General features: G+C 39.0%; 1 protein-coding gene across 21 annotated transcripts in view; it reads left to right on the forward strand.

Annotated features, from left to right (window-relative positions):
* Positions 1-22,135, forward strand: part of FOXP1 (forkhead box P1) — a 767,794-nt gene extending 745,659 nt beyond the window's left edge. For 17 of the 21 annotated variants that reach the window (XM_069206710.1, XM_069206706.1, XM_069206711.1 and 14 more), the window contains 4 exons: positions 174-246; positions 2,769-2,816; positions 5,396-5,562; positions 17,934-22,135. In XM_069206710.1, the coding sequence (XP_069062811.1) occupies positions 174-246; positions 2,769-2,816; positions 5,396-5,562; positions 17,934-18,078 (433 nt within the window). In that variant the 3' untranslated portion in view covers positions 18,079-22,135. The remainder of the gene's footprint in view (positions 1-173; positions 247-2,768; positions 2,817-5,395; positions 5,563-17,933) is intronic. The other 4 variants (XM_069206714.1, XM_069206716.1, XM_069206718.1 and 1 more) reach the window with 1 other exon arrangement.
* The last annotated feature ends 421 nt before the right edge of the window (positions 22,136-22,556 follow it).

A 22,556-nucleotide genomic window follows, 5' to 3' on the forward strand; every position in this document is an offset into this window, starting at 1 on the left:
GGACTAGAAGGAATACTAGAATGCTTCTTTAACCTGACTAAGCTTATAAGGTTCAATTTTGGGGCTCATGTGTCTTCGTACAGGCGATGTAAGGGGATGCAGAATACAGTTAGTAAAACCTAACAGCGGCGTATGACATATTTGACCCCTCTTTTTCATATGTTTTCATGCAGTAGCCCATCTCTTATTAAAAACATACAGACCGGCCATGCCTACTGCAGTACTCCTCTCAATGCTGCTTTACAGGTAAGATAATGAATGCACCAAATGATCCGCAGATGCTTGTGTCTTCACCATGCATTTCAAAATATATTAGCCCTTTTCTAATTAGATATTAAATTTTAATCCTGTCAAAGTTTTTTCTTAAGTGCATAAAGCATCGCAGTCCCTGGAGGCAAACGCATATCTGGCTTCTTCAGCATTAGCTAGTTGCTTCACATTTTGAATATAGTGGCAAAAAATTAAAAGTTCACATATTAATATTTATCAGTAGTATCATAATTTCCATACTCTTATTTCTGAATTTCACTCGCGGCAAAAATACCGAAAGTGTAATTACTCTAGCACAGCTATTAATGTGTTGAATGATAGAATATAGTGTCGCAGCATAACCTTCTGTTCACAGCGTTAAAGGGGCAGCATATTTTTTAATTTTTTTAAATGTGGCTGGTCTACAAACAAACTCACAAAAAAACACACATGAACACGAAGTGCATGTCTGGATGGTTTATGAAATAATATCTTTTAAAGATATCTGTCTTGCATGGACTGGCCACGAAAAGTTCATTGTGATATATACGAATGCTGCCTCATAATTGGGACAGTTATATGTTCACTCTTCAGGGGAAAAAATTAAGGTCCAGGAATGATCTTCTTTTGAGGTCTTGTTATTTAATCTGCCTCTTTGCCTATTTCTATGTGAATATGGATCTTTGGATGAGGGAAAGATAATAAATCATTGAGTATGGTCAAGTTAGGCTAAGTTTTGTGAGTGCATTCAGTATAATTACATACTAACGTGCCATTTGTGGGGAGCAAACAGGCAAAACAAAGGCACAAAAAGGCATACTTTTTAATACAGAAAATTATGAATTATGTGATCCGGGCAGTAGAATTTATAAGGATTGTAGGAAAGATTATAATATTAACAAACTTTATAACAAGTGCACCTCTTCAAATATTTAAAATTATTTGTATATTCTTACTGCTAACTCCCTGACGCAGTGGTAATCTTACGAATTAGATTATCAGTAGAAACAGTTTGGCGAACTGATAGTTACTTGTACTACTGCATGTTTGTGTGCGTTTATTTCCATGTTGTTACGACCAGACTTCTCCTAGTGTTTACCTGTCACAGACTGCACATGATTTAATGTTGCATTATCACAATTTAATTGTGGTATTACATAATCAGCCCAATCTGAAATAGGTGCAGGAGTTTGTACTACTGTAGTCACCACAGGTTTTGCCATAGATATGGCAACTTCAATGAGACCATGTGCTCTCTTAAGCAGCTGTTAGCTGTATCAAATCATTTGTGATCAAAGCTTGATTTTTTTCCCCTGAGATGGCTGGCCTAATGCTTTTTCTTCCAAGCTTGGTGTTTTCATTTTTATTTTGGTATCTAATTGTTCAGCTGCCTCTCCTTTTCTCACTGAGTGCTGATGTCATTTTCAGTCACGTGACGTTTCTCCTGTTTGCTAAAACAATCACCAGTTAATTCTACAGGGCAAATCAAATGGCATTAGCTAAACTATAGTGAACATTTCTCCAAAAAATAAGGCTTGTAAATGCAGCTAAACTACCTGGGCAATACACTAAAATGGAAATACTTGAGACCTGTAGTTTAAAAATATATATATATATATTAAGTAGATGGTTTCAGATGCATATCACAATTTGAAAGTGACTATTCGTTGGTTTAAAAAGTTAGGTGCACATTTGAGTACCTAAGCTTATATTAGGTGTGCATATCACTTGATTTAAAAGTGCAAATTCATATTTGCAAATTACAAACTCTGAATTTACACTTGTGTTATCTTTTTACTTACAGAAAGTACTCCCCTGCTATGGATTAATATTATGTTTCAGTAGATATATTCACATGGGTCTGGAGTCCCTAGTTCAGGGTGAAGATGTCAGTGACATTTTTCAATGAAGACTAACTCAGGAGTTTTTTCTTAACTTTTTTCTGACCCATTTCCTTCATGGCTGTGGTTAGAAATGTACTCCTGTCAAGTGCATGAGTCTACTTAGCAGGAATGATGGAATGTCCCCAAAATTGTTGTTGGTTTTGCACAAGGAATATTTTTATATGGGGAGAAATGTTCCCCCTCCACTCCCCCCCCCCCCCCCCCCAAAGGAGAAAAAAAACATCTTGCTTGCACAAATGAATTCACACCTGCACAAATGTGAACCATATACACTCTTTAGGATACGCCTGTAGAGCTCTAACCATCTTTTGAGGAATACAGCTGAATTGTGTGAAAATTATTGTCAAGCTTTAAGTCTACATTAGAAGTGATTCTAAACCTATAGGTATAACTTTTCAAATGCGTTTGAGCCATACTATCCTGTTTCAATAGGGAGAACACAGTTCATTTTAATTCCTTAATTTTATGCATGAATGAACCACAGTTCAAAGCTAGGATGTTAGTCTTCGGTGTTTTGTTTTTTTTGGGGGGGGGGGCTTCTTTTAAGCTGAGCTTTGTATGTCAACCTCCTTTCCTCCTTTAGATCAGGCTCATCTACTTTCTCCTTTTGTTTAGGAAATACATCAAAACTTGGTTATTCACGAAAGCCTTTACAGCAGTTCAGTAAGTTACACTTCCTTTCATCAGCAAGTAGTCATAATGTCGAATTTAGGTATGGGAATTACCGCATGAAGGTTCCTAACCTGAATTATGCATGTTTATATAACCTACATTTCTTTAATGGTCAGCTCTTTAGGCCATTGATGTCTTAAGGTTATCTTATGTCCTCCCTGACTGTGTCCTTTAAGTTTGTTGAATTGGATCAATAATCGAATCTACTTGCATCCTCTTTACTTTTATTTTGGCAGAAACACGTTGTTTTGCAAAGCCACTTCATCACTTTTGGTGAGCGCGGTGGGAGTGCACCACAAAAAAATCAACATAGTTTCCTTGTCAACAATATCACTAACAGTTATTAGTACCAAAAGCAGTCAGGTGGAAATCAGCAAGGTGTTCTATCTACTGGTGGCTCAGCAAATTCCCAAGACTTGTTTGTAGAATTCGCTGTGATGTTGTTAGGAAGAGGTAACAGGCGTCAGGACCTTTCCTTTCGCCTTCCTTTTAACTATAAGACACACAGCAATAAACCGAAAGACTGTTTCAATGAAGCAACTGTAAATACCATTCATTAGTTACTTACTCTCCCTTGGGTCTTGTGAAGTGTGATTTTTAAAGGCTGTTCTCTCTGTTGATTAGTGTAGAGCTCGCAAGCACATGTTGTATTCATGAGGCTGAAAGGCAAAAATGAAATGATCCCCTATTCCATCAGATTCTGTTAAGCGTGTGACTAATTCCAATTAGTATTCATCACTGGAACAGCAACCGCTCTTTATTTCCAAAACATGTTTCATCGATTGTCATTATTTTCAATTCTTTTTGTGTTTTCTAAGAACACCTAAGGAAACTGAAGGGCACCGAAAATGTTACACTCACCAATTCAGGAAGCCTAAATCTGTTTTAAGAAGTAAAATTAACCAGTTTTATGTCTACAAATTGGAGAACTAAAAGTGGAAAGCTTAAGATGCCTCCCATATTTTTCAGTTGTCGATTACAGACGTTTAGAATCAAGATTTAAAATGTTTCAAATTTTTCGTTATACTGTCAGTCTAATTGTGAGGCATTGTTCTTCGTGACAATACTCTTTCTCACAAGCAAATCTGTTTCCTCAAAAAAGTTAAAAAACAGAAATGTAAGACTCATATTTAAAAATTAATGTGTGAGACTGTTTATTCGAGAACAAAAGTACGTATTGGAGCCATTTTCAGAAAATTGATTTGATCTAGGTGGTGAATAATGTGTAAGCAAAAATAGTTTATGTCTTGTTGTCATGCATTTAGTCTAGATCAATGAGTGCTCCCTAGATCCAGAGGGTAATATTGTAATTTATCTGCATACATATTTGACAACATGTCAGATTGCATTTCAGCTGAAAGGCTTTACACCGAAAGCTTCTAATAGAAGTAGTCCCCGTTTAAGGAAAATACCAAATAAAATGTTGATTAAATTAACATCAATCGAAGCGTAATTTCTTGTCAGTGTTTTAGCATTAAGGGCGACATGTACAAAACTCAGGTTTTGCGACTCGCAAATTGCGAGTCAGAGCGACTCGCAAAACCTGATGTACAACAGTGTCAATGACACTGTTTGCGATTCCCAATGGGGTCGCAAATGACCTACCTCATGAATACTCATGAGGTAGGTTGCAATTTGCGACCCCATTGGGAATGGCCACCCTCACAGGGAAGGTGGCCTGCTGGAGACAGCAGATGTCTGTGACTGCTTTTAAATAAAGCAGTTTTTTTTTTTTAATGCAGCCCGTTTTTCTTAAAGGAAAACGAGATGCATTTCAAATACAAAAAATGGAAAGTCTTCTTCTCATTTTCTTCAGAACAGGCAGTGCTCTGAAAAATATTTTTGCTACCATTCACAAAGGGGAAGGGGTCCCAAGGGTGTTTCTTCATAATCCCTGCTTGCATCGAATAGAAGGCCAGTTAGGAGAGTTGAGAATAGGGCACTTAAAAATGTTGGCAACTTCTTCATAATGACCCCAAGGCTCTCAGCCAGTTATTACTGCCAGACTAGATAAACCTTTGCCTACCTTCTTCACCTGTGTACATTTATATTTAATTTGTTTTTGTTGAAGTCTGTAGAGATTGTGACAAGTAAAAACAGCTACTCCTGAAATGCAATCCCACAGCATAGTTGGGTGTGCTAACCTTGTTTCCTTTGAGAAACGAGATGGTGCTTGTTTTAAGCAAAAACGTTCCAAATCACCTGTGTCATAAATGACTTTACTTTAGCACAGTAAACCTACAGTTGTATTTAGGTTTGTTTTAGTTGGTATGCCTAGCCATAGAAGGGTCATTTATTCCACTTTGGCACTTATTCAATTGAATGTGCATTCTGAAAAGTGTTGCCTCCATTATCATAAAGAGTTTTCATACTAAGCATAATATTCCCTAAACTAAAACAATAGAACTGTGTGAAGGAGAGTATATGTATCTTAATGATTTCATACAAACACTGTTTAATTGGATAATATAATATTGGTTTGAAAGGAGTAATGTTTTGTAACACATCAATGAAATTCCATGTGGTTATGGAGATTGATTTGTCATGATATCTTGCTGTTTCATCTGCAGGCATCAATGGCTGAGAATAGCATACCTCTATACACTACAGCTTCCATGGGGAATCCCACACTGAGCAACTTTGCTAGTGCAATGAGAGAAGAGCTGAATGGAGTGATGGACCATTCGAATAGCACTGAGAGCGACAGCAGTCCCGGGCGCTCTCCCATGCAAGCAATGTAAGTACAGAGGATGGCCTGTATCTTGGTTAAAATCTACATGATTGGGTGCTTATTTGCAGTATGCACAAAAAACAAGTTATAGTTATAAGGCTGTATTAGAACGTTGGAAAGCAGAGAGTTCCATTTAAGACAATGGAGTAGCTCCGGGGTTTAAAATGGCTGCTATAAGCCCAGAGCGCCAACATTCCAATGTTTGTCTTCATGTTTTTCCCTTTTTAATTTAGTACATTCCACCCTTAGTGGGTGAAATGTTCTAAATGCCCTTTAACCCCTCTGCCTCAGGCTATACAAGCTAGGGCCTATAACACAAGTTCAGTGTCTTTAACAACTGGTATGGCTCTCAGCAGTGCTCTAAAAGGCTATGAAAGAATGAGTGTCAGCTGCCCAAAGCTCTGCTCAGAAGCCTGCGTCTGACCTCATGCCTCTTTAATTCACCACCAGACACACCCTCTCCCTTTATGTCACTCATGCTGGTTCTCGGTTTTAACCTTTGTACTTGTTATTCCGTCCTTCTTCTTTCCAGTTTGTGTGTTTTTCTTTCTTGGAAAATGTCCAAACTGGAAAAAAGTGCTTTTCCCAAAAAAGTATGCCGGTAGCCAGTAGCAGTAACCACTTGCTATGATTAAGCACTGGATTTAACTTGAAAGCTTTAAAAGCATTGTGGTTCAACATGTTACTGGCAGAAATTGCAAAACGGATAAGAGATCAGTGCAATCACTTGCACATTGGTGATGTTGGGTGCTGAAATAACTTCTGCAGTGGTAGACAGCAGGAATGTCAGGACATTGGGCCTGATTACAACTTTGGAGGAGGTGTTAATCCGTCCCAAATGTGACAGATATACCACCAGCCATATTATGAGTTCCATAGGATATAATGGACTCGTAATATGGCTGGTGGTATATCTGTCACTTTACCGTCACTTTTGGGACGGATTAACACCTCCTCCAAAGTTGTAATCAGGCCCATAGTGTTTTTCAGAACAAAAATGCCCTGATGTCCCTGTATCACTGGGAGTTTTCTCCAAAGAGTTTTGGGACCATTGTGGACTTTTTCATCCCTGGGACTGCCCTGGGTAACATGATAGCCTCAGGCAGAATGGATGCCACCAGGAATGGCGTCGGAGTAACTCTCATAACTTGCAACCATTTTGATGCCATTGACATAGATGTTAGGACACCTAGGGAAGTCCACATACACCTAACATCTAAATCAGCTGGAATGGGACTGTAAGGGGAGTCATCAACACATCTTCCAATTCTAAGCAAATGACCTATTTCTTCAGATCCTTAGCTCCCACTTGTCTGGTTAAAGAAATAGCTTAGGGTGGGCAGAACTCGAGGGATTTCACTATGCAGGTACTGCAGAGTTCCGCAACTAGGCGGAATTCGGGCACATCATGCTGCTGGCTCTGATTTTTAGCGCCAGGAGCTTTGTAAAATCAGCACAAACAGCACCATGCGGCTTACCAGAGGGCTTTTCTTTTTGCCACTCAAGTAGATTTTCTACTCAAGCAGGAGCTTTCTCAACACAGACTATTGCCACCTGCTGCGACCGCCAGGGCAGCGAAATCTTGCCGGGAGGCATTCGAGCACCTGAAAATCACACTTAGCGGTACAAATTCTCACTTGCTCTTGCTGATTTACCGTTTGCGAGCTGCATGCAAGAAAAAACTCTGCCATGCAGCAGTTGGCAGAGTTTTGCTGGAAGTGGGTAAAACTTTGCCGGCAGAGCAGAATTTTTTGACCACGCCTAGAAATAGCCAAATGCCACATTCTGGTATTGGATTACACCGAAGTTTAGTTTACAAATTAACCAGACATATATTTGTTGAGCTAAGTTGGAAAATAGCATAGAGAAGTTCAAATATGGAACATTGGCGAACATACAAGGGCCACTCACCAACTTTAAAATAATATTAATTAATTTGATCTAGCAATTGAGTTGCCAAATTACTCTTCCTGTTCTCATTTAAACACAGACTGCCATGTTTCAAAAACCTCAAGTGCACTTGTGTTTAGGTACAGAAGATTTTCCCTTCTCTCAACTCTTGATACCCGTAGTAAACAAAACTTAATACTTGGCATCCAGTACTATTTATTATTTATACAATAATGAATGATGACATTTGTGAAGTAATGCTTAATTTATAGATTTTTGTTTAAATTACCTAAGACAAAGTTAGTAGGGGCATTATGTGGACAGTCCTCTGTGAAATACATATATGTTACCACAAGAAGCAAAGGGCGGTGCGGCGGCTCTGCTTTTCAATACATGAATTTTACAGGGTCTGAGTTTGTAACAAAAAAGGTACAGAAGAGAGGGTGGGGTGGCTCTTGAGAGGTATTTTAAGACGTTTTGGTGGAACTGAGGTTTTGGTAGAGTTAAATCTCCAAAGACAACAGTTAATGCCGTTGGCAGCAAAAATTGATGCTAGAGTTGTAGGCAGTCTAGTTTTGAAGGTGTGCCTGTGATGCTGCTGCATGTATTGGTTACTTCGCCACATTGGCCATCTTAATTGGAAGAGAAACTACTCTGTACGGTACACTTGATTGATTGTAACTATTGCTCCATTAAGATTGCACTGGCGTATAGGTGATGTGGTTCTAAATGTAATCACAGCTGTAGTTATAGTTGCATTCTGGTTAATTTGCCTCGTTGATATGCTTAAATTATCAGCCTTCGAAAATGAAGACCTACATTCAAAACGTAGTGGCCCAAATACAATATGTGATAGTAAACGGGCCCAAAATACGTGATTTTGTTTCACTGGACTCTTTTAGTTAAATAAGACCATATCACTTTGTTTGGAGGCATACTTTTAATGTTTTACATTTAAATATGATGATACAGGTTACTCACATTACGAATGCTTTAAACAAATGATCAGAATTTATAAGAGTTGGTCAAATGGATTATTGAAGTGAGTGGTCCTTATTTCATTATGGAATCCTAGACATTTCTGAGACATTTTCATGTTTCCATTATTTTCACACCTTTAGGGATTTGTGGTGATGGAAGTGATGTTTCATTGTCCTGCAATAATCCGTGTCGTACATTTGAAGGAGATTCTGAGGTGGCCTTTAAATCAAAGGAATTTTTAGATAGTTATTTTTGTTTGGGTTCCTGGAGATTTGAACTACCTTGAATGTGTCCATGTCTTGCTAGCCTAGTCTTTGTGCTTCGCCTCATTTGTTTAACTATTAAAACAGTGAAATTCCATAAATAAAAATGTGTAAACAGTATGTGAGGAGTGCTTTTGCGCTCAGGCATCAAGTTGATTTAGGATCAAAAATGTATAGGTTTATAGGAAATATAGTATTGTGCTCTAAATGATTCTTGTGAGCAGTACTGGATGGTGCTGGGAGTCTCTAGATAGCCCTCCCAGCAATATATATCAGCTTCTAAGTATGCCTGGGGATGCCTACGGAACAGGGCCAAAGGATCTACGTACCATTATGTCTTGCTTCTCAATTCAGTTTTCGAGTACTTGCATAAAGAGCCTGTCTTGTCTTTATTCTACGACCAAGGTTTCCACTTTTACAAGCGTCACCCTCGTCCAAGTGGAGTGGCTTAAAAAATGTTGCACAGTGTGTTATATTCCCTTGACAATGTTCCCAAGACTGGAGTCAATCATAAACATAGTTCTACCTGCGTACACTGGGTTGCTGCAACTTTGTGTTTATAACTTGGTTAAGCAAGAAAGGACAGCTTAGTTGATAATGCAAAGAGATAAAATACCCATCTCCAATAAGGATGAAGTTTTTCCAAAGCCTATTCAGAACTCTTTTATCAGTCTTTAAGTACCCAGACACTCGCACTTTAGTCAAGTTTAGATTTACCTCAGTTTATGATGTAACCATTAGTCTTTCACCATCTGGACCTTTTCCCATTTTCTGGAGACCAGTGGTCAGTGTACTATGGTATGTGTCCACCAGTTGCGTCCATCTCCTGTATTTTGAATGAGCTACCACCATTGTTTGCACCTTACTGAATATCTGCCACCGCAAAAAAAAGTCCAATAGGGTAACATGACAAATTAATATACTGTATGACTGGCACATAATACACATTACCCTGGTCTTCATCTATATGAATATATGCATTTGCTTCCTCTAGATCAATTTTTATGGGAGTGTCCTCCTAACGTGTGCTATTGTTTAGAGATGAAGAAACATTCATTGAATAAAGCATTTAAATTGGTGTAGATTGTAAACTCAGCCTGACCATACTCTGCCTTACCTTTCCTGCTCCTGATAAAGCAGAAGTATTCTTTGCAGCATTTTAATTTTAGAGGAACTTAATAAGTGACCGGGGCCAGATGTAGCAAGCAGTTTTGCCCATTCTGTGTCTATGTGAAAATGTGTTCGTGCATATGGCCCAAGATTCTCAAACAAACATACTAAGTTTCGAAAACAATTTAATGTTTTCTTGTCCTTTGTAATAGATACAATTCAACCAAATTTGGTCTGATAGCCATGCCTTTAAAAATGTAGCAAAAACTACACTGTGTGAACTGACACTCTTTGTTGCCATTGAATTAGGCCTAGGAGTTCACCAGGTTTGGGGGTCCTGTGGTAATAAAATCTGGAATCATTAAAATTATAGTAAAAAATGAATGCTCCCTCTACATATTTATTGTTCGCAGGTATTACTGTGTGATGTCTTCAGTAAAGTTACGTATTATATCCCCTAGCAGAAAGTGAAGGTATCAGAAAACCAAAGTACACAAAGCACATTCTTGTAACCCCCCAACTTTGTAGAGTGCTCAGTTCTGGTGTATCCAGTTTTTCCACTTTATAAGTAACCTTACTCCGATATACACCTAAACCTTTACCTACTTGCACCAAACGTTAACTGGCACCTCTCACGTTTGGTCAAGTTAGTTGTATGCCTTTGGGAGGTCAATAAAGAAACATGATGTGTTACTTTTGCCCATCAATGTCATTTTAGAACTCAAGATTCAAGTTTCACTGGCAGTAGCCTGTGTCAGCCATGGCTCCTCTATCAACTTTTTCACCAGTGCTACCAGCACTTTCAGGCTTCGGACCGTTGTGGGAGCAGCACGGTGCACCGCAGTGAGGTGCATAATTCAAGCAGCGAAGTCCTGTCTGGCATGCATCCTGCCTTTCCTCACGGCTCCTGCTGTCTCATGTATCTACATGCTTTCAGTCAAGTGTTGTGCTGCGATCAATGGTGCACGTCATGGCGAGATGTCATCATGCATCTTTGGGCCGCATTTGTTTGGCAGGCAATACTACAAACAGTCATTTCTGGTTAGGCTGTGTTTTTCAGGCACACATGGTTAAACATCTGGTAAAATGCAGATTAATTACTTCGCCAATATCCTCCCAACAGCTACACATGTGGTGGATTCTTCTTCATTGAAGTCTACATTGGAGTTTCCCAGCATAGTAAATCTTCATGCGGCAGGTATTTGGAGTTTGTGTTTTACTGGTACTGTGTAACTTTGGCAGTATGACAAAACCTCAAAAAATCACTAAACCACCTCGTTTTTTAGGGTGACCAGGGAAGCCAGCCTTAAACTGGTTAAGACCGTTTGAGAGTCACATTGTGGCAGGCGATTATATTTCAGAAGGGAAGTTTGCATTACTGTCTGGCAGTTGCTCAGCAAATCTATCAGCATTTACCTCCCATTCAAGTGCCCCGTGGTCAGTCAGGCGAGTCATGCTGGAATGAATATATTGAAACTGTTGAGCACCTGTGCAAGCAATTCTCAGATGAGCCCAGTGTTATGCTGGAACGTCACAACTTCTTTAAACGTAAGCAAGCTACTGAAGAGGGGGATTGAGGAGTACATCTCCGCCCTAAGGAATTTGGCCCAAACTTGGACACGTACATCTGTCATAAATTTGTGTACAGCTGTTCGTCCAGGGAGAATCAGGAAAGCCTGCTGAGTTGTTGTAACCCAACACTCACAGAGGTCATTGACTTGTCCAAAATTACAGAAAGATCCTCCATTTCGTCCAAAGTACTTAATTCAGACGCTTTTGTGAGTGCGGTGGCCGTTAAAGGGGATCATCAAGTGGAGCCCGTGTGTTTTGTGAACACCAAGAACAGAACATACAAGTATGTACAGAAAAAAAACCTCTTATACATGCTACAGGTGTGGTTCGAAGAGCCACCTCAGTAACTTTACAAGATAGGCCACTTTCAAATCACATGCAGGAGTAACAAGACCCCAGTCTCAATTGATTGTGTGGATACTGAGATTGATTCGTGCACATAGTCAATTAACAATGGAATGTTGACAATTGAATACAATTATATCTGTACACCAGTCAAGGGTACCGCATGTGAGGCAATAATTGATGATATTTAATTACAGGTCATAGCAGACTCAGGTTCTTCGATCACTATCCTGAGGGACACCATGTTCCATGAGGTCTTGGACAGGCCTCTGACACCCACTGATGCCAATCCAAAGGCATTCAGAGAAATAGAATTTGAGATGTTGGGATTTTTCTCTGCCAAGGTGGTTTGCCTTGGGAGAGAAACATTTACTAAAATTGTTGTGGCCTTAAAAGGTAAAAACATGTTAGGGTGGCAGGATCTGGCTAGGATGGAGCTATTGTTAAAGCCAGATGCTGATGTTACAGTCGCACTGGGAGAGTTACCTGCAAACTATGTCTATAGCTTGTTGGATCCTTTACAAGAAGTACTGGAAGAATTCAAGTATCTTTTTTGTGGGCAAGCAAGAGGATTTGAACATTCCATTAGGATAAAGCTCAGCCTGTTGTTCACAAGGTGCGACCCATCCTGTTGAGCTTCAGGGAATAGTTAAGGCTCATGTTGCAGAATTTATGTTCAAAAGGTCACTTTGGGTCGCACCGATTGTAGTCGTATGAAAGAGGTCAGGTGAGATCAGGCTTTGGGCTGACTTGAGAACCCTTTAATTCCAAAATTCTAGTGGACTGTCACCCCCTTCCCAAAATCCAGGAACTACTGGCCAACCTGGGTGGGGCGAAGCGGTTCTCAGTAATTGAGTTAATGTCAGTCTATCACCAGGTGACTTTGGCGAAGGAGTCCCAGGAACTGACTACCTTTGTCATGCTCTTTGGCACCTACAAATGCTGAGATTGCAGTTTGGACTAGTGTCAGCCTGCTAGTGTATTTTAAGAACTCATGCACAATCTGTTTGGTAGTATCAGGATAGTGCAGGCTTATCAGAATGACATCCTGGTCTTCGCACACACTTTAGAGAGACATGCTGGATTTTGAAATGGCTCCTCACTATTCTATCACTGAGGGGTATGACGATTAGGCGGGATAAGTGCAAATTTGCTGCAGGCTAGTTGGAGTACTTAGGCCACTTATTGTCTGCATCAGGGATCAAGCCAAAATGTTCCCTCATGAAGTTCGTTAAAGGAGCCAAGGCTCCTACTGACAGGGATGCCTTGCACACCGTTCTAGGCCTTGCTGAATACTATGCACATTTTGTACCCAGTTTCGCCCAAGCAGCGGAGTCACTGAGAGTACTGCTTAGGAAAGGACAGAAATTATTTTGGTCTGCTGATAGAGAAAATGCGTTCAATGAAGTTAAAAGCCTCATAGATATGGCACCTGCATTGAGTACTTTCCAGGAGAGTCACACCTCCACTATCACTTTGGATGCCAGTTAAGGGAACCTAGACGCCATCTTGAGTCAGAATGTGTCTGGGAAATAACTGACTGTGGCCTTTGCGTCAAGGTCTTTAAGACAGATTGAGAAACAATACAGGGCCATAGAGCGTGAGGCTTTGGCCTGTGTTTTTCAGCTGTTCACAGGTTTAAGATGCAAGTGTGGGCTGCAGATTCAAGTTACACATGGACCATAAGCCACTACACTTTTGTCAAAACTTAAGAAAAATGTTTGTGAGGACTGTTTATCACGTATGCCCTTTGAAGACACGGATGATAGATGCATTTTGGATGACATGAAATGTGCTGCATTGGTAGAGTCACTCAAACTTGCACTTTATCTCCACTGATGGTATCTGAGTGTATGTTGGCTTATCAGAATGATGAAACCTTAAGTAAGGTAAAAGGTTACATTGTCCCAAGTTTGGCCCAAAAAGAGACATATGGTGGGTGAGTTGAAGTCATTTGGTCAAGTTGCAGATGGTCTGTCTATGCTGAATGGTCTGTTATTGAGGGGAGATTCATATGTTCCAACCACCAAGCTGTGTAGTGCCATCTTTAACCAAGAACACCTGGGTCATTTGGGTGCTACCAAAACTACCATGTGCATTAAGCAACACTATTGGTGGCCTGCCATTGACTCACAAGTTACATTCATGATACACAAGTGCTCTGAATGCTTACTCTTGGACAAGCACTGGAGATTTAGCAAAACATGGTTACATCTGGTGGCCTTCCCAGATACAACATGGAAGAAACGGGGGCTAGATTTTTCTGGGCCGTATGTTTTGTTACCTGACAACATGAGGTATTTGATTTTGGTTGTAGACTACTTCTCCAAATAGATGTACTTTTCATTTGTTAGGTCACCTGATACATATTCAGCTGTGGATTTTTCGGAGCAGTTATATCCAAGGAGCATCATCACTGACAATGGAATACACTTTGCCTCTGAGCCCATGTGTACATTTTTGAAAAGTCCTAACATAACCCATCTTCAAGTAGCACTGTACTCACCTTTCTCCAATGGGTTGGCCGAGAGAGGACACAGACTCATTAAGAGGGGGATACAGACTGCTTTAGCTTAAAATCTGGATGTGAAAATGTTTCGAAAACAAAAAATGTGGTGCTATTTTACAACACCACACTGCACTACAAGGTTAACTCAATTTTCATTACTTGGAGGAAGAAGTGCTCATACAGCCTTGTTTTCTACTTAGCTAGAAAAAAAGTAGAGAAGGTTGGGGAAGATGGTTGTGTGAACAAGGAAGAAGTCGTCTTTAATGTCACTTCAAGGCAAATTAAAATGAAGCAAAAATTTGACTAGAGGCACAATGTTTCCAGGCATGATATAGTTAAGGGTGTCTGGGTGCTGATTAAAAGCCCTGTCAAAGTTAGAAAGGGAGAGTGAAGTTTTTTTCTTCCCCTGTCATGATCAGCAAGTTTGGAAAGTGTGCAGTGCTACTTAACAATAAGGGATGGAGGAATATAAGACTTTCTGAGTAGTAGACTGACATCATATGAAAACAAGCATTTTCAATGCAATGGGTCTTGCATTTGCTCGAAGAGAAAAAAGACGCAGCGCGATCCCACTATGTAAAATGCAGCACAATCGCTCTGCGTGGAAAATAAACAGATAAAGTAGTCCAGGCACCATGCTGAAAATATTGAGCCTCGTGTATGTTTTTAGTAGTTAACCGGTGCTGTGTAGGTGGGCTAAACACCGGAAAAGGCATGACGTATGCATGCCTTTCACAAATGAAAGTAAGTGGATTTTAAAAGGCAAGCCCATGAACCAATGTAAGTGACTGACGTGACATGGGTGTGGTTGGAAGCCCAAAGAGAGATTACAGAATTTGACGGAGGGCTTTGCGATCTCCCATAAAAAATGTTGAATCGGATTGGGCTTCATGAGTACGTCCTGCAGGGGTTACCATTAGATCAGGTCGTAGGTGTCGGGACTGTTGCAGAAGGGTCTTCTTTTATTCCATCTGTTCCGGGTTTGACATCTAGACAAGTAAACGGAAGGCCGACGGGTGCACGTGATGTCAAAATACTAGCCAAATTCAGATATGTTGTGATGTATTAATTGTCTGTTATTGAGCTATTTTGTTCAAATGTCTTCCGTTGTGTGTTTTTTTTTCCATTTTCGTTTGTAGGGGGGAAGGTGATGTAGGTGTAGCGTAGCGGCGTGCGCCACACTGTTCTATAAACAGGTTGTTACACATGCATGTGTTTTGCTACGAACCCGTTTGTATTCAACATGTCTTCTGCCCAGCGAGCATGGATTGCAACAGCAGTTCATACATTCTCTTTTGGGTTCTAAGCTGGCTGGTCGCAGAGCGTCATGGGTGATTTACGTATGGAATAAACACCCCCTTTTCTACTTCTGGTTCCCCACCTCTCATTACAGAGCTTTCACTCATATTCCTGATTTTAGTTTTTTTGTATATTTACATACATTCAAACTTAATTTTCCTTTTCCTCTTTCCCCTCACTATAATGGAGATAATACACATTTGTCATGTTTAAAAAATGAGGCAAAACGTTTAGCCCTTATTCCAAAAAATATCAATGCAATGTTAAAGCTTATTTTTCTTCTGATATGATAAGTGTATTGATGTGACAACTGAAAATTAACTGCAGATTCCATAGCGTTGAATTTCACAACTACACTCAGGCCACTGATGAATACTTACTACCTGTATGAATTTAACATATAGATGTTTACATGTTGATACCGTTTTCCCTATACAGATTAATAAATAAGCTGTCTTTATCATACAGACTGGCTCCACAGTGTTGAGGTGTAAGCAAAAATCCGTACTACCTGCCATCAACCATGCAGACTATAAAGGTGCAGGACTCTAGTGGTCTACCTCTGGGTGGAAGAGGGTGGGTGGAATCTAAACCCATACCCTCTCCTGGGTTTGTGCACTATGTCTACCTCCCTCAAGAAAGAGGTCGGCCAAACAACTTAATTCCTTAGTTTGAAAATTGTGCTATGATTTGCATGGGTATGTCCCCAAGTAAACCAGGAAACAGACTATATGGAAGACACAGGCACCAGCCCACTGCTGTACCATTTGGTATCATTCAAGGGGCATTACTTGTGGTTAACAAACCTAACCAAAAGGCAGCGGAGCTGTGGTCATGGTCAAAGATAAGCATAAAATCAAGGAATAAGGGGAAAGGCAGACAGTTGTGGAAAGTTGAGGTGTTTTAATATAGTGTTCTTTGAAGACTCGGCTCATTTAAGAATACTGCATCACAGGGTATTAGTCTTTATGCTTGTCTTTGACCATGTACAGTGCTCCACTGCCTTTTTACTAGGTTCATGCTACAGAAATTCCATATACGTAAATTCATACATTAAAAGAAGGCCTGGGGCAGAGTAGACTTCTTTGTAACAGATGAAGGATTTCTGCCTACACAGAGGACCAATATATTAGAAACCTGAACCTATTCTTTATATAATAAAGTCCGCCTGGACAAGCACAGAGTAGCAGCCAATGTCACAGCTTTTGCAGTGGCATGTTTTACAGCCATACATTGTTCTAGTGTGTACTTACTTCAGATGCTCAGCACACCACCACAGACCGTTGGTGATACCTACTGATGGGTAAGATTATGATGGTGACTGTCACCAGTGGATGCGTTTTAAGTGCTTCGGTCGTTGGACTTTTGTGCAAACCACTGTGCAGCAGCCACTTGAGTAACAACACACACGACAGATTATTGTGTAGTTCAGTGCCTCCAAGCTTGACACTTTGGATCCTTGTAACATAACGTTGTAGACGATTAAGATGTACCCCGCTGCATTGGTCACGAGGAGATAATACAACAGTACTTAAAAGAGTCATGTTTGCTTCTTTGCATTTTGCAAATTACAAGCATCACTCCAAAACACATTCGCATTGATTAAAGGCTTTTAAGTATACTTTAAGAGGAACATTGCATTTCTTATCAGGTCTGTGTTGTGGAATCAAACCACATTCCCCAGTGTATTATTCATCTGCTAGCCTGTAATGAGAACTTTGGCAGATCTCATCTCCTGACTGCATCCTTTTGCCCACCACGAGCTGGAGATCATGTTTTGGCTTGTTTACAGCTGACAGTGTTATTATCCTCGTTAGGACTCAGCCTTCGAATTATATTGTTGTCTTTAGCAACCCTTTTTCCTTTCCATTTTTGTTCCCTGGCAGGCCTTTTCTTTCCTTATTGACAGTTTGTAAAAATATGAATTAATTTGAGCTTTAAAGCATGTATCTTGGTGTCTCTTCTCTATGTTTGCTTGAAGTTGATTAATGATGGAACCTCGCTTGGGGTCGTCCTCTGGAGAGTTAGCTCATAGGTTCCGCATGTTAACTAGAGAAGCAGAACACACAGCGAGAAATGATTAGCCCAGCTTCCCTAAGCTTACTGCCCTGACAATTCACTGCCCCACTTTTTTGTGTTTGTAATTTCATCTGTTTATCTGCAGATCCCTAGCAGCCCTTTAATTTTGTTATTAAGAAAAATCTGCATTTTTGTAGAAAACAGTCACTTATAAGAATCTTCATTTTAAATCGATTTTTACAGTATGCTTTTTATTTTTGTAGTCATACTGCTTTCAGATACATTTGTTCATCCTGGTGTCTTTACCTTTCTGTTGTCCCTGCATTACTATATAAGTGAAGTATTTTTAGGACAGCTTTATATTAACTAGTGCCCTTTTATTGTTTCAGGCATAGTGTACATGTGAAAGAAGAGCCATTAGACCCAGATGAGAATGAAGGTCCTCTGTCCTTAGTGACAACAGCCAATCACAGTCCTGAGTTTGATCCAGACCGAGATTATGAAGACGAACCTGTAAATGAGGACCTGGAATAAACATCTACATTTTCACTGTCCTGAGAATGAAGATTGGAAAAACAAGTCAAATTTTACTGAGATCGCTCCATTGTACAGCCAGGAGGGTTCACAGTTCATTTTGACAAATCTGACGTGTTAACTCTTAGTGCCATCAAGTATCCTATTTGGGAGCATTTTTGATTTTTCTACTTTTTGTTGAAAAAAGGAATTTGTACTCTGTGCATTGGATGGACTTGTTTGGTACTTGGGAATTTCCTCTCTTACAGTCAACATCAGTGTTGTAAATTTGTTAAACGGATTCACCTCCTCACACTTAGCAGCAGAAATTGGACTGCAGTCCTGCTAACAGAGAGATTGAAGATTCGAAACTAAGCATGTACTTTGAAGTTGCAAATCAAACATTTGCAGATTTTAAGGATCCCAGTGGACAACGTATTTGCACAGTACTGCATGTTAACTTGATTATCACTGCCTTTAATTATTTTGCTTCCATTTGGGATGGGGACTACTGTATATGTATGTACAAGGGATTGGGAAGACAGGAGGCAGAATAATTATCCCAAACTTTTTAATGTACTTCCTTTCCTTTGCTTCTACCGCATCGTTTTAAGTTTTGACCTCAGGCCTCTGCTAAGGCCCACAGCCTCTAGGAGGCTGTACGTTTTCTCTACTTCGTGATGAATGTTAATAGTTGTTTTATTATATGAAGCAGAATGTCATTCAATTGTTTGTAGTTGCTGTCATTCATTCCAGGTGTCACCCAAGTTGACCAGGTTTTGTCTAAACACACAAAATCATTCCATTTTGGTAATTTTTTTAAATGTAAGAAGGTCCCCAACATGCTGCACGATGCATAATGAGGATGCACTATCTTGCATGTTCAAGTACTGCAAAATTGAGACAGAGACAATTGGACATAGGAACAGTGCATGAAGCAACACAGGTTCATGTCACAAAGCAGTAGTTGTTTGACACAAATGGGAACACAATCAAATCAACAGCACAAACATCCTACACTCACTCTTGGCTTTATAGGCTGTCCTACAGCGGCTTAACACCTGTTTTGATGTGCCAGCGAATGAATGTTATAAACGGCTAGGATTATCAAATGATTATACACAGACGCGCACACACAATTTCATTTTTTGAATTTGCAAGCTGCAAGCAAAATATGTAATTTAATTACAGTACCTTTCTGTATGTGGTTATGGTCTCGGCATTTACAAATTTAGTACTGCTTGCTGGTATTAATCTGTGAATTAGATTCATTTTAAATTTGTAATTGGAGTTAATAGGGATTGAGCCCAATTATGTATGTGTTAATTAATTCAGCTCTGCAAATTCTACACTGCGGTTATGTTTGTTATGAAATTTTATGCCAGTTAATGGAGGAAGACAGCAAGTGGAAGAAAATGGCAGAACTAGAGCTTTCCTTCTAGTAAGACAGTATTCCATACTTCACAGCCAATACTTGCAAGCCTTTTTTTTGTTCTGCAGCCACTTCATTCACTTATTTATGTAGAATTGTAGCTTATATTTTTATTTCGCATCCAAAGTTTTTTAAAGAGATTTATCTATAGTTTTGCTGTCCTTTTTTCGAAAATTACCAAAGAGATTATAGAAAGGTAAATTATGTTCTCTGTTATATGCTTTATATTATGAAGCCAAATATCCTCTTATTGTTGATCAAAGGGGGTGGAGGAATGTACAGTGGAGTGACAAGACAAAGGGTTATTGCTAACAAAACTGCTCCTTTAAGTACTTTAAAAAGACCAATAGATCTATGAACCAAAGTTATTTTAATTAATGTTTCGCTACATTGACCATATTAGATACTTTTAAAACAAATAATGGGCTTTTTGGTCTACACACTTAACAGATTCAGAAGTCCACAGTGTAATTGCCCACCCTGGAAAGCAAATGGGCATTGCATAAAATTGACTACCACGAAAATAATTTTTGTTGTGACTGATAGAGAATGCTTCCAAAACTGTAACCAAAATATGTAGTCATATTCTTAGAATTCATTCTTTAATCATTTTTAAACTAGTGGCATGTTTGCTGACTTAAAAAACTTCAAATATATATTTGTTTGATTTCTTTTCATTTTTCCCTTTCCGTTGATGTTTTGGAATGGACTAACACCCACATCCACACATACAGTTTTTATTCTCCAGTCTTAGTAGGCAGTTACTTTTTTTGCACAACTACATTTTCTCTGAAAACAAGGGCAGTCTGTGGTGGCTTTGACATATTATTTTGTTTTAAATTATATTCAGGCAAGCTTGATGATGTGCAGGTAGTACCCATGCGTGATTGTGAGAAGCAATCTTAGTATGTTTGCCAGTTAGTTCAGTATTCCAATGTGGCTACGAAGCTGGTAGGATCAGTTTATTATCAGTGTGTTTAGCTAAAAAGGAGTCAAGATAACATCATGATAAACTGCAGGTATGCATACCTCAGTTAAAGCCTTTATATAATGATTATGTAAAAAAAACACATTTCACTTCGTTGCAGTTAGATGTATGTCTTGCATGCTTGGTCTAAAGACTATAGCAAAAAATAAGGCAGAAACATTACATTTAAGATATCTTGCAGCCTTGCTGGAGAACCAACACAAAATCTCAGGCTTCACTTCAAGCTAATTTCACTTTCCTTTTCATGATCTTGATTCTGTATCTTTCTAAATATAGAATTATTCTTTTAGACAATGATTTATTTTAATGTACATATGTATCCCAATGTGTCTGTCAGCCTCTGTCTTTATTGGGGAGGGATGAGGGCCATTTTTATAGATCGTTCTCATAAAGGAATAAATGCATACCTGTTTGTCAAAACACATTTGCTTTCTGTTCAACTGCTTTATATTACCTATACTAAAATAGCTTCGAAGAAACTACTGTATGTAACAGAACTGCAGAATATGCTGCACATGTATTTTATTGGTTATCCTTGCTTTAAGACTATTGGATGACGTCTGCTGACATGTAGGAGAACATCCCGGATCATTTTACTTTTACATTGTAAAATAATTGACCATTTTTTGATCTGTCATTGATCAAAGCATTTTGTACAGTTTTTGTGTTAAACTGGTTTTGATACTTTCCCACATCCTCTGTAATCTTACCACTGCCTTTTTCTGGCTGTCATAAAAAAGGTTCATACGTTTGAAGAAAAAAAGTTATCGAAAGTGTTTTCTCCTGCCACAGTAAATATGTTGCATGATGAATTCCAGGGTCACACTTTCAAAGTTTATCAGTGAAGTAGTGAATAATGACGGGGTGTCAATCTATTAAACTTTTGTATAAAACACTTTACAAGGTGCCAAGATGTAAAGACAATTTGTTACATGTTTTTTTTTCTCAAAGAAAAGCCTTCATTATGAAAAGTAGTACCAGGTATTGGGTAAATCGCTGTCAGGAATGAGAGTCACGGCCGCCTTTGTCACCAAAAAGTTAGTTAAATGTAAATCTTGTGAGTTTGCATTCGAAGATCAGTATACAAAATGAAATGTCGAGGGCTTTGTAGAATAAAATAGACAAGAAAGAATTGTTTATATACGCTTATCTAAATCGTATAGTCCATGAATGGTACATTGCAGTAATAATCCTTGGATGCTTATCCGAGTGTTGTTACTTTTAACAAATGTTAGATTTCCACTACCATCTCTATCAGATATGTCTGTCTTGTATATCTAGCATGAAGAATTTGTTGAACTGTGCTGAACAACTTTGGTTAACATATCCAAAGTCTTTCGATTGAGTTTGCCAGTCCAGCCTTGTTGCCATTGCATAAAAGGGGTGGTTTTGGGGAAGTCTTTTCTACTTTTAGCCTTGAGGAAAATGGTACAGTTCAGACTGTTAGCATGGTGCTTCATGTATATGTGCTGCCAGTAATGAGATTTGTTTTTAATAAGGCTTAAATGAAACTCATTCCTTACATTACCTGTAATTCCATCATTCCATGTCTGTTGATACAGACAATAAAAAAAATGTTGTGTAGTCAGTACTAACTACTGACATAGCATTCTTAAATGCAATAAAGCGCTGGTTGTTCACACTGGTAGTATACCTTGCCATGTTCTGACTTTTTCCAACACATCTACAACTTCAGTGGTGGTAAATGTTTCAATTTCGGCATTAAAAAGGGTAAAGAAAAAATCTGTGTATTGTAGGATCTGTTGCTGAATCAGCTATTTTAATTTCAAGGATGATCTACCTCTTCTGACAAATCTATAGGAACTGCTTCAGCCTACACACACCGATGTACATGATTCCCTTTAAGGTTTTAGGTTTTTAATAACACAGATTATTAGAAAACAAAAAACGAAAACTGGACCACTTTGATGAGTAATGTACAATATTTACAAATTGACCGGATTAGTCATCCAAATGGACAGCTAAAGACAAAAAATGCACATCCCATCCTACTTGCATCACTTGAGCCCCTTGTATACAATAGTAAATGCTTAGATTTGCACATGTGATAATACAAAA

The sequence above is a fragment of the Pleurodeles waltl genome, chromosome 9 (assembly GCF_031143425.1).
Source record: "Pleurodeles waltl isolate 20211129_DDA chromosome 9, aPleWal1.hap1.20221129, whole genome shotgun sequence".
NCBI classification, from domain to species: domain Eukaryota; kingdom Metazoa; phylum Chordata; class Amphibia; order Caudata; family Salamandridae; genus Pleurodeles; species Pleurodeles waltl.